This window comes from Aulostomus chinensis, chromosome 24 (genome assembly GCF_037954235.1).
Source record: "Aulostomus chinensis isolate RoL2024-O1b breed Wild chromosome 24, RoL_Achi_v1.0, whole genome shotgun sequence".
Taxonomy (NCBI): domain Eukaryota; kingdom Metazoa; phylum Chordata; class Actinopteri; order Syngnathiformes; family Aulostomidae; genus Aulostomus; species Aulostomus chinensis.
Genome location: NC_141343.1, coordinates 16,540,862 through 16,552,933, shown reverse-complemented (window position 1 = coordinate 16,552,933; position 12,072 = coordinate 16,540,862). Strand labels below are relative to the sequence as shown.

Sequence of the window (12,072 nt, the reverse complement as noted above, 5' to 3'; positions counted from 1 at the left end):
CATATAATATGGCTTTTACAGTAACTGTCGCGGCGAACTTCATTTATGAATTTATTCCATTTTTTGGAAAGAACAATATAATGTAAATTTGGTTTATTTATGTATGGTTTATGTGTAGACATGACTCATGAAGAGAAACCAGATTGTTTAATACTTTTTGAGTGAATCTCTGTTCTTGTTCTGTGTAAAGACGCACCACAACTGCCCCCCCCCCCCCCCCCCCCCCCAAGCTGGTATGTGAGCGCCGGCACGGGCACGCTAATTATTCACCTGCGCGCAATCAGGGGAGACAAAGGAGCACTCACTCACTAGTCGCGAGGTCTGAGGTCGGCATTTAGACGCCATTACAAGCTGTGGAGAGAATACCAAGATCGAGAACTAAACAGACAGCCGGTAAGCTCCCGTTTATACCCTTTTGGTGTTCTGATGAGACGAGACACGGGGCGGAGAAACCCTACCAATGCAGCGTGTGACGATCTGTGAGGTGTCAGGTTAATCCGCTGGGTCCTAGTGTTTCTAGTGGTTGTGTGTTTCTTTGGTTGGTTGTAGCGCGTCTGGTAAGTAGTCACGTAGTGTATTGTTTAGTCTAGTGGATATGTGTGTGGATAACCGTATATTAAATTATTGATTACCAGGGAAGCTGGGAGGAAATTATTGTTTGGCACTATTTAGGGTTTGTATGAATTGCATTAAATGGAATGAATTTTAAAATCGTGGTTAAAATGTATTTTGATATTTTGCTGCATTCACTGGACAAATTTATTTAAAGTAGCTTTCTTAACTTAAAGGGAAAAAAAAAAAGAATATGGCCTATTTTCATATATTTATTTAATTCATCTAATAGTCAATTTTGAGTAGTATGTTGTATGCAAAATAGTAAATTGTTGGTTTTGTCTTTAAGGTTTTTCACCTGTGGCCGTGGCAACGGCATTTCGACTAACACAGATTGGAGAAAAAATAAAAGGAAAAGAAAACTCAATCTACAGTCTGGTCACTGAGTGGAATCCAGTTAATGTTTCAGTCTTGGTATAACCCTTCAAGTGTGGGAACACAGCGAAAAACCTAACAACACTTGACAATAACCAGATCAGGGAAATTTTGGACCCAAATGTAAAGCTGGCCTTCCACCACTATTAAAAAACCAAATGAGTCAAGTTTGTAATCGATTTCACTCACTCAGGAAGAATATTTTTAAAAGATATTTGTAAAACAGATCCACCTACCTTAGTCTTTGCTGAGGATTTTGCCTCCACTGTCCCCTTTTCCTTTGCTGTAGAAAATGAAGAGGATGAAGAGGCAGCGGATGACGATTTTTTTTCTTCTGTGGACCCCAGAAATGAAGAGAAGGACTTCATCTTCACCAATTCAGCCAGTACAGCAGGAGCCAGACTCTTGATCACTGCTTCCAGTTCAGACTGGTCAGCTAGAACAACAAAGACAAGAGTGGAGTTACATTTTTTCTAGTCTTGAACATTGTGAGCAAAAATTAAGCAAGCCATGTCACCTGCCTTGAATGTTAAAAACTTAATCTGAAAATCAAGTCTTTATGAAGGTTATCAAGAAAAATGCAAATCACCTATGGATTTTTTGAAACCTGCATTTCCATACAAAGAAATTAAACTGCATTAACATTTCCACTGTGCACTTTTAAAATAAGGCCAATTCTGTGATATCTTTGCAGTCCTGTTAAAAATAATGATTTTTTTTCCCCAAAAATACAAAGAGAAACAGTAAAACCTTCAGAGAATGATGTGTTTCCTTCAGAATATATTTCAAAATGAAAACTGTTTCATGGATAGGGCCATAGGGAGAACATGTGGCTGTGAAAGACTACGTTTCAGCTTCATGGACTGCCACTCAAGAGTCAACAATATCTGGGTCCTTCCTGGACTTTCTTTGCCAACAACAATCCACTCTTGTGGGTGCTCTGGACTATGGTTACATTCCTTAGGGTTGGACACCCACCTCAGCCACCAGACATTTCCAGCCCAACTAAAATACTGTGGCTGGTCTGGTCTTCAACAATTCCAAATTCTCACGTTACTACCCTCTCCCAAAAACCTCCCTGGCCTTCTATTTCCACACAAATTACATTACAGACACTGGTACTTGCCGACATGGCAGTACATCGGACAATTTAAAATGAGGTCCAAAAGAGTTGAGAAATGCATTTCCAAACCTGATGATTCCTGGAGTTTACTGCTTTGTCCCTCTGCACCACGAGACTTCTTTTTCTTGGACGATCTCTTCCGGGTCCTTTCTGGTAAGGCTTTCTTTTCCTGACTCTTTTGCGGTGATGATCGCCTCTCCTGGATCCCCTTTAGCAATGAAGCCTTCACCCGCTTTCTTACTGGCAACCGTCCCTTTTCCTGACTCCTTTGTGGTGATGATCGCCTCTCCCGGCTCCCCTTTGGCAATGAAGCCTTCACCCGCTTTCTTACTGGCGACCGTCCCTTTTCCTGACTCCTTTGTGGTGATGATCGCCTCTCCTGGCTCCTCTTTGGTGAACCTTTCACGCGATTTTTTACAGGTGACCATCCTCTTTCCTGGCTCCGTTGTGACTGGGAGCACCTCTCCAGTCCCCTCCATGGTGACGAATAATTCCCCTGCCTTCTTTCTGGTGACCATGTTTTTTCCTGAGTGCTCCTCGGTGAAGAAAGTCTCTCACGGCTCCTCGAACGATGGCCGACCAGCTTAGATGTAGGGGACCTGAACAAAGGGCAGATTTTAGAATGTCATAACTAAAAACTGGAACGACAAAAATTTCACAGCAAGTTTTGGACTTTCCTAGGGGGTTACCAAAATATTGTGCATTTCTTGACCAACAAGTTTTCTTGGGTAAAAATTTGTACTAAACAGAACCTGCAAGTGTATCTGGAAATGTGCGGGGATCGTGATCGGCTTCTTGGCGTTTTCCTTCTTCCCTCTGAGCTGTGATGACGATGGGGACTGGGCGAACGGGAAGTGGAATGGCCTCCATGTCTGGTTTTGTGACGATGAAGCCGGTGAGTGGTGGTGAAAGGCTTGGTATTTTTTTCAGTATCACTGAAAATAACAACAGCGTAGTTAAAAGGACCCAATAAGAACACCCATAACCAGACTGACAGAAATTTACCTTGGAATAGGTACCACTCCATCCCAGTTTGGATATCTGAGGAGAAAAATGTTCTCTTTAACACAGCAAATAAGTCATACTCTTACACAATCTCTAAAAATGTCTACATTGAGATTGGAGGCATTGCGGATGTAGCAACCAGATTATTTCTAGTAACAGAGTTTCTCTCAGGTAGCGACAAATGACCACTGTAAGTCTAATAAAACACCAATTTAGTTTTATTCTCAGTGGACTGAAATAAACCTGCATGTGGTTCTGAAAGACTGTGCCTACTGATTTTGGTGTTCTGAGCTGCCAAGGAGGTAATGGTTGACCGTTGGCAGGATAACTCCCAAAGTAGGACTCTGATGCAGTTGGGTAGGATGATAGAACTTAGGTGGAGATACAATCCATTAGGGTTAGAAATTGATCCAGAACTGGATCTAGTATCATACTGCACCTTGGCAAGAGTGTTTGCTATCCAAGTGCCTTCTAGGTTTAAGCATGCTGAAAACGGTTCATGATCATATCCACTTCTCCAAAATGAAGCAAAACATACAGTAAATGTCAAAACCCTAGCTTAATTAAAAAATACCGATTACAAAGAATCCCAAACAAGAATTTTCTAACAAATCAAGACCTGTATGAGAAGACAAGAATAAAGACTGACTGTCTGCGGAAGACGCTGCAGCTCTCAAGGTGAGGGGCGCTGTTCTGATGAACGATCCAATCCTAGTTGTCAAAACAACAAACACGTCATTGTGGAGGGGCCTTGTTATCATATAACATGCTTCAGTATCCCTTCTGCCATGTGTATGACAACACGGACATCTTTTATTTGAGATGAAAGAGCAGCCCGTTTGCGTCTGGTGGCATTGTCAAGCCGGAGTGTCCAACGGTATTTGTATAACAAATCAAAAAAAGCTTTCATTTGCCAAGTTGTCTTGACTTCATTATGACATTGAGGACAACCAAAACAAACATATCTTCTGGCATACAGACGTAATTATGACAAGAAATCATTATTTCCTTCAAAACAAAAGGAAGCGCAACAAGACGTAGCGCAACAGACAGTGGTCACAACTTCAGAAAGCCCTTATCCTCTCTGGGTCTTGGTGTCTGGTTCTTCTTCAGATGTTCAGGCAACATCTAAAAGGAGGTCATCGGCCTTATAAAGACTGAAAAAAACTTAAGCTGTGGAGGAGAGGCAGCACAATGTAGCTTTGGGAATGAGGAGGAACCTGGCATGTTCTTATTAATGGGCCTTCATTTTGACTGTTTTCGGTGTCGTAAACAGAAAAATTATTCATCACACACACAGGCAGAGACAGAATAAACTCCAGTATATATTTGCTGATTGTGCAATCACTCTGACCTCTTAACTTCTGACTGGACTGCCCTTTTATAAAACATTGTCTTAAAACACACATAACTCAGCATCATATTAACGCTCACAATTACAAAAGAGAGACAATTTCTTCCTTAAAAAAAAACAAAAAAAACAAAACGCTGCTGAAATCTGTTAAAATTATACTTTTACAAAAACAGTCTACTTTTTTGGAAACGAGAGCTAATTTACACTGAAATTAATAGCAGTATAAACAAGACCAGAAACAAAATGCTACCTAAAAATTGCAAGAGGAAACATCTCAACTAAAATGGTCAAAATTGTTCTAAAACTATGATATTAACTTGAAACAGGGGGAAAAGCCATTTTTGATTCACCTCAAAAGCTGAATTTTTTAAGTCAGCTCACCAATATCAAATTATCAACAGTTCAGTACTTCTGAGAGGCTGGAGTAGAAATGACAGCTAAAAAAAAAAAAAAAAAAATTCAACTTAACAAAAAAGTTTAAGGCTTGCTTTAAGATGGTTTTTGCTTGAATTGAAAGTGAGCAAACGTGCAAAATTAAGAGATGAAAACTGCCTGTTTCAAGTCCCCTCAAAGCAAATCTTCAGCCCCGGTTTCTGTTGCCGGTGTCTTCTCAGATATTCCCAAACTTTGTGTTTCTCTCAGACATCAGCAACATGTCTGCTTTCAAAGTCTTCAAGTCAAATATCAGAGAGCGTAAAAATCATTACAGATAACAAGTCAAAAGCCAATTAATCTGTAGAGTTTTAACCTGAAAAGTTACTACTACAGAGTACTACAGAGTGTCAGTCCACATTCAAATGTCTGGCTTCTCCTCACAGTTGATAGTTACAGTTAAGGAGAGTCATTAGGTCCGAGACATTCAATTAGTGGTTATTTACGTGATTGGCTACTTCCAAAGACAGCATCATGTCAGCGACTCAGAGCTGCTCTCTCACCCGAGCTGTTAGTCTTCAAGTATTTAGACTCAAATCAAGAGAAACATTTTTGGGGTGAAACGAAGTGAAAACTGTGCAACTGGACAGCCGTCAGCCATCACCAGTCCTGTATATAAACACTGTTGGTAGAACAGCCTACCAGTGCTAAAACTTTTTCAACCTCTATGACAAACAATTAGTCTTGAAGGCCTAACATTGAGGTACACATACATCAAACTTTAGTTGATAGTTTACATTCTAAGCTTGTATTTGAATAATCCTTACCACATTCACTGCTTCCATATCCAACACTTGTGCTGCTAGTATTTATTGTTGTTGATTGTAGTTTATTTTAGTGAATTCTGGTTTATTATAGTTTCTGCTATTTATTGCGCTGCTTTTTCTGCTGCTGTAACAGTGCCAATTTCCCCACTGAGGGACAAATAAAGTTTTCTCTTTTTACACTGAATAACAGGCCTGTAATTTTTTTTTTTTAGATATATTTATCTATTTTAAAAGGCAAAACAATTTCCTCTCTACCACCAATCAAACATTTCTTAAAGCTAACATGAACACAGTACAGTGCAGTAGTGACAGAGTTGTGTTAGGACTTTAACTTGGACTGATCCTTTCTCATAAATGTTGCAGTTCAACATGCCATTATTCAAATCACTCTTTGAAAACAGAAGAACGATTCTCCAAAACTGATGAAAATGAGCTCTTTACAATAAAAACTAATACAAATACAATCACATCAAGAAGCCTAATTTCCCATGGAACAGAGCGCACTTCCACTCACCTTCATAAGAGTACATTCTTTGTTACACAGAGAACAAGTATGTGGAAAGACTCTGGGCGGGGCTCCTGCATAGTCCTTCATCATTGTTGGTGTTGGCAAAACTTGCTTTTGCTGATGCTTCAGTGTCTGCGCCTGCTGATAAGTCCGTGAAATCTTGGGCTGTTCTGTGACTGTAGAACGTTTTCCTTTACTTTTAATTTGACCTTTAATGCTGGTGCTGGTGTGACTGCCAATGGCCTTGAGGCCAGATCGGCCAGGATGCGCACCATGTAAAAGGGAGCAGGATGATTGAGGTTTTGATGTAGGCTGGTAGTCACCTTCCAATTCTTTCATAGAAATGGATTTGGAGGCCTCTGATGCAACAACTCTGACATCACTGTTATTCACTGGCAAAGGAGAAGAGCTGAGGTGAGGACTCTTGGTTGTTTGGGTCTGGAAGCCTTTGAATTGGTCATTAGTTGTGGGTGCCACCGACCTTAGCGTTGAATTGTTAGAAGAGCTGAGAGTGTCCTGGTCACAGAAAGAAGCCAAGGCACTACTTCCTCCTCCCTTTGCAAGCAGCTCTTTGTTGTGACCGCTACCATCGAAATCGTCCAAAAGCAAGCTCTCACTGCTGCCACCTTTTGCTCGACTGCCACTGTCCCTTTCCATTTCATCCCTTATCTCTCCACTATATTTGCCTATATGTCCATAATCAATAATTTTACTTGGCTGGTGAAGAGACGACGGTTTTGCATCCTGGTGCATCCCTGTCCCTCGAGAACTTATCCAACCATCAATTCCACCAGTGTTTCTGGTGGGTGGAGATTCAGGGATGTTCACTTTGAACTGATCAACATCCGCAACCCTTTTGGCCTTCTGAATGCGGATTTGGCGTAAGATGAATGGCAGGCTGGCGGGTGTGATCTGGTCTTCAGGGTAGGCGAGGAGAAGGTCCATGTCCTCCCTTTCGAGTCCGAATTGCAGAAGGATTTTGGCAGCGGATTCTGAAGTATATTTTGGTTGACTGGGCTCAGTAGGGACTTCAGCTTTGTCTGGTCCTGAAAAGTCATAATCTCCAAGCCCTGGAATGGGCTGCTTATCATGATGTCTTTCAAACGTCCGTTCCCCTCCACCTTCATAGCCAGATGATGCAGATGCTGAATGAAAGGTAGAGGAGTTGTCAGCAATGGGTCGACTGTAGTCTGACAACCAGCTCAAGGAGCTAGGGCTGCTTTCACTTTCAGAACGTCCAGTAATATGGTGGTTGGAGGTCATCCCTGTAGCTGAGGAGTGCAACTTACTCCTGTGTGTACCTTGATCTGTCGGCTTATGCAGCTGCTTGTCAAGAAGCTCCTCTCCTCTGGTTCTGCTTACATCAATGTCTAGCAATCTCTGTATGCCCTCATTGACTGAAGCCCTACTATGTTCCGGTCTGTAGCTTACTGAATGAGGCACCACCAGTGAGACCATAGCCCCAGAGTTGTCAGGAGTCCCTGAAGGACCTCCCGAAGAACTGATGCTGGATTGATGTCCCAAGTGAGAAGATAACCTCAGAGGGTCACTCTCAGCCTGAGAACCAGAAAGTCTGTTTTGGTTCACAGATGCATAAGAGTTATACAGCGGATGTGACATGGTGTTCCACTCTTCCAAATGTTGAGGAGATTGATGGCAGTGGCAGTAGATGGGGGTATAGTTGCAGGTATGTAGGGAGGGGGTGAGAAGAAGGCAATGTTGTTTATAGGCGGCAATACCAGTTGGGCTTTGAACTGAGCGGGCTGTAAAAGTTCAGACTGCTGGCCAAGCTAGCGTGCTCCAAGGGAGACCTCCAAACAGGGGGCTAGTTATGGGCCCCAACGCAGTCATAGAGGTACAATGCTCCAATAGCAACTCAAAGCTGAAAAGGTTTAAAGAAAAACAAAAACCAAAAGGAGGTTACTGCTTGGGACTGGAACTGGAACTCTCCATCATGGCCAGGAACAATCAACTGGAAGGTCTCATGTCTTAGGTTGTCCAATCTGGTGACTCCTATTAGATGCAAAATCTCTCCGCCTATTTCACGTCATGGTCTTCACTAGCAAGAAAGAACACAGGAAGCAAAAACAACAAAGCACAGATGAGGAGAGAACTGAGAACTGTTAATATGACACATCAAGGATGGACAAAATCCTGTATATGCTTTGGATGACCATCGCAGCTTGAAGCCATTAAGACTGTCAGCAGCAAAAAGTTCATTACAGGGTTTAACCTACGGCAACTGTGTTTTCAAATTGAGACCATCACATTGGACCATATGGGAAAATGCAGATACAAATGAGCAAAAACAAGCAAAACTACATTAAAAAAATAACAACAATAAAGAAAAAAATATCAGCTATGTAAGAAAACATACCAACCACCATTGTGGCCTAGAAATTCAATAATGTAAAGAAAAATTTAATTCCAGGTTTTATATTTTTACATTAGGGTTATCCAGTGAAAAAAAACATACAAAAACAATTCTGAATGATTACAGGGTTGAAGACGGGCATTGAGGTTTACATATAGATGAGATGCCTGCGTGTGTTTATATGCATGTATCACACGGGTATATAGAGCGTGAAAGTTAAGGGGTGTGTCTTAATATCTGGGTTCGTGAGTATAATTGCCTTTATACACACACAATTAATATGTTTGACTGTACAGAAGAAAAATAAATTTGGTCTCAAAATAAAAATATGCTAATATTCTATAGACACTGATTCCAAATAACCTCCATAACAACGTTATATACACAAAAAGGAATGACAATTCTAGCGCCAGTTGTAACGGCTGATTCTTAGAAATAATCTTTTCATATCCAGGTCCATTCAAACTCTGAGAAAACCACATAAATAAAGTAATTCTACAAGAACCCACAATGTCAGCATAATTAAAAACAATTTAAAAAAAAAATCAGTGTGAGGCCTAAACAGACCCTGAGGATGCTTTTACGGGTGAATGTGCAGAGCAAGTAGCAGCTCCTCTCAAGGGTGGCTCAGTGCACTGGCCGTGTCCTTGACGTGAGCAATTGTGTGATTCATAGCAAAAAAATAAATGGTTTTATGTATGAAGTTCGCAGTGATATTTCAGATCTTCGCACTTATGCACATGTTCAAAATGTGCCTGTGAGTGAAGCTTTGCAAGAGCAAAAATAAGGGCAAAACCAAAGTATTACAGACACATTAAAGACAATGGTTTGATGGAATTCCTCTTGGCCAGAGTGCCTCTAGACCCTCAGACCCAGCTCAGGATCTCCAGATTGTCCAGCAGTTCAGAGTGAGCATCCAGCAGCGAGGCATTGGTGACCCCCAGAGAGCTGGTAAGGAGCTCTTGTTAGTGTCCTGCAGCCCAAAGACGGACCCTGCTTCCTCACCTCAGTCAATCTCATGTTCACATGCAAGACGTCCACGCAAACAGCAGGGACTGGTAAAGCCAAGCCCCCCATCCTGGTCCAACAGCAGCAAGCCCCTGCCGCAGCTCTGACGGCAGCAGAACCAGTTTTGTGTTGGTCGGTGATGTCCAGGTTGCTGCCAGGTCGTGGTTTTTCATCACGGCAGCGGCAGGTTGGGATGCCATTTAATGGAGCAGTCCAGTGAATCAAAGAACAACAAAGTGCTTGTAGGTGCTGCGTGTGGTGAAGTGACGATTCCCTCCTACTACCCTTCTGACATCACCCCACAGTCTCGGCTCAGGTGGCTTGGACCCTCAATGGAGGTGATACTTAGGAGTACCTGGTACTGGTGCCAGCCAAGATGGAAAACCCCAAAACAGTGAACAGACAACGTTTCAACCTGGGCACTGCTTGGTTCAAAATGACTGACAGGGACAGAGGTCTTGTTTACCAATTGCACTCCCTACAAGAGCTCATGGTTAATGGAAACAACCACTTATTTCCCATGAGCCCTCTGGTCTCTGCTGTCTGTCCAGATAATTTTGGCCACTGGAAAGGTTGTTTTTAGTCACGACTTCTCCGGTGAACATGTCAAAACACACCCCTGCGAGAGGAAGTGACGGTTGCTATCCTGAGACACAATTACTGACCATGGGAACTCGTCAGAGGTTTAATTAAGGTTTCGCCGTCATACAGCTGCTGAACAGCAAACAACACAACCTGTTGTGTTTGCAGGTTTTCTTCTTCTGAATTTCCTGGTACAGTGTTGTAGTGTTGCTACCACTACGCCACCTTCTGATGGATATGTGCACTACCGAGGCCGGTTTATTTACTTCAAACCACTTGGAGCAAACAGCTCTCATTGACTTTCCTCTAAAGCTTGAGCTCTAAACTTTGCTTTATGTTTTAAGGAAACGGGGCTCTTGTCATGGACAACAACTACTTAAAAAACACGTTTTCACTCAGTCTTGGAAGAAATCAAATCACTTTTGGTCCCCATCAATCATTTTTGACCCTAAAACAAGATAAAATAGTGCCCGGACTGAAAGAGTCAGGAGAGGCTTTTTCTTCCAGCTAGAATGTCCCACTGACTACGACAAGGCACAGAACACTGTTTGTCAGAGGGGATTTAAATGTCTCTTGTTCCAGCTGCTCCATAAACTACAAATGCATGATTTGGCACTTCACTATGTAAGTCACAGAGTACAGCTTCACAAAACATTAAAGAACGGTTCACCAGTTTGCATTATTTGGTGATGACATGCTGAAAAACCTGCAGTGTTCTGTTCTCTCAGAGTAAAGGGAGGTAGAATACAATACTGGCCTTGAAGCCGGCCTGATGTGAGCCATAAATCAAGGGTTGGTAACTAATAGTGAAGGACGCCGGCCGGGTATGAGCAGTAGATCTAAATGAACTGGTACTAAGGTGACAGGCCAAGGGGCCTTCAGGCCAAGTTTACCCAACGACTCAATCATCCACGAGCTGCTGAACACATTCGCTCATGTTTGATGGTCTCGTACGGTGGTAATCATGAATCTAAATATCTATGTACACACAGAAGGCCTGTGTGTCCCAAAGGCAGCTGGGGTCAGGAGCTCATCAGGAACACGGTGAGAGCACCAGGGTGTGAGTGCTGACTCCAGCAGAGCCAACCCAGCCCGGACGGGTTGAGAGGAGGAGGAGGAGACTCCTCAGAGTCCCCAGGTATGAAGGGAGCGATGCAACGGGAAAAAAGGCAATACTCAGTGTGCGTGCGTGTGTGTGTGTGGGGGGGGGGGGGGTACTGCTGCTGTGGAGCACCATCAACTCTCCCCAACCGTCCTTTAGTGTGCAGTGGTGCTGACTGAGGGGGCGTTCCTGCACCCGCTCGACCAACATGGGAACGTCACTACCAGGATAGCAGCTGGAACAAATCAGAACTGAACCAGAGAAGCAGGAACCACACCAGCTGACTCTGTCTGTCCTGCTAGAACTTCTCTTTGTGTTTATAACAGGTGATTAAAAAGCCACTGTACCGCTTCTACGTCATGACCCTTGAACCCCAAACAGCTCGATTACAAACGTGCTTGGTCCAGTTGTCACATGACATCAACTGAGCTCGGGGCACTGCTAACTCGCAGAGCTAAGCTAACTTACAGAGCTAAGCTAACTCGCAGAGCGATGCTAACTTATAAAGCCTAGCTAATTTGCATAGCTAAACTAACTTACAGAGTTGAGCTACTTTGCATAGCTAAGCTAACTTACAGAGCTAAGCTAACTATCTCAACTATCTCTACGGGCCACAGCTCCAAAACGCACCCACGCACCGTTTCACAAAAGAACCGAGCACAACGTCAGCAAACTGTGACGTTTCGCTTCTTAGTTTCGTAATTACCTTTTTTCTTTTTTTGACTACATACCTTCAGGTTATAGTAAGTCCATCCTCTAGTTGTGCTCGCTTGTGTCTCACGTCCTAGCCAGCTAGCGGGTGGTATACGCATTCGCACCACCGGAAAGGC

At 42.9% G+C, this 12,072-nt stretch overlaps 1 protein-coding gene across 1 annotated transcript in view; it reads right to left on the bottom strand.

Annotated features, from left to right (window-relative positions):
- The window catches only part of LOC147238955 (uncharacterized), a 27,239-nt gene extending 15,167 nt beyond the window's left edge, over positions 1–12,072 (bottom strand). The window contains 7 exon segments of the mRNA XM_086196577.1: positions 1,224–1,423; positions 2,180–2,709; positions 2,863–3,045; positions 3,116–3,151; positions 3,765–3,826; positions 6,183–8,235; positions 11,974–12,072. Of these exon segments, the coding sequence (XP_086052703.1) occupies positions 1,224–1,423; positions 2,180–2,709; positions 2,863–3,045; positions 3,116–3,151; positions 3,765–3,826; positions 6,183–7,796 (2,625 nt within the window). The 5' untranslated portion in view covers positions 7,797–8,235; positions 11,974–12,072.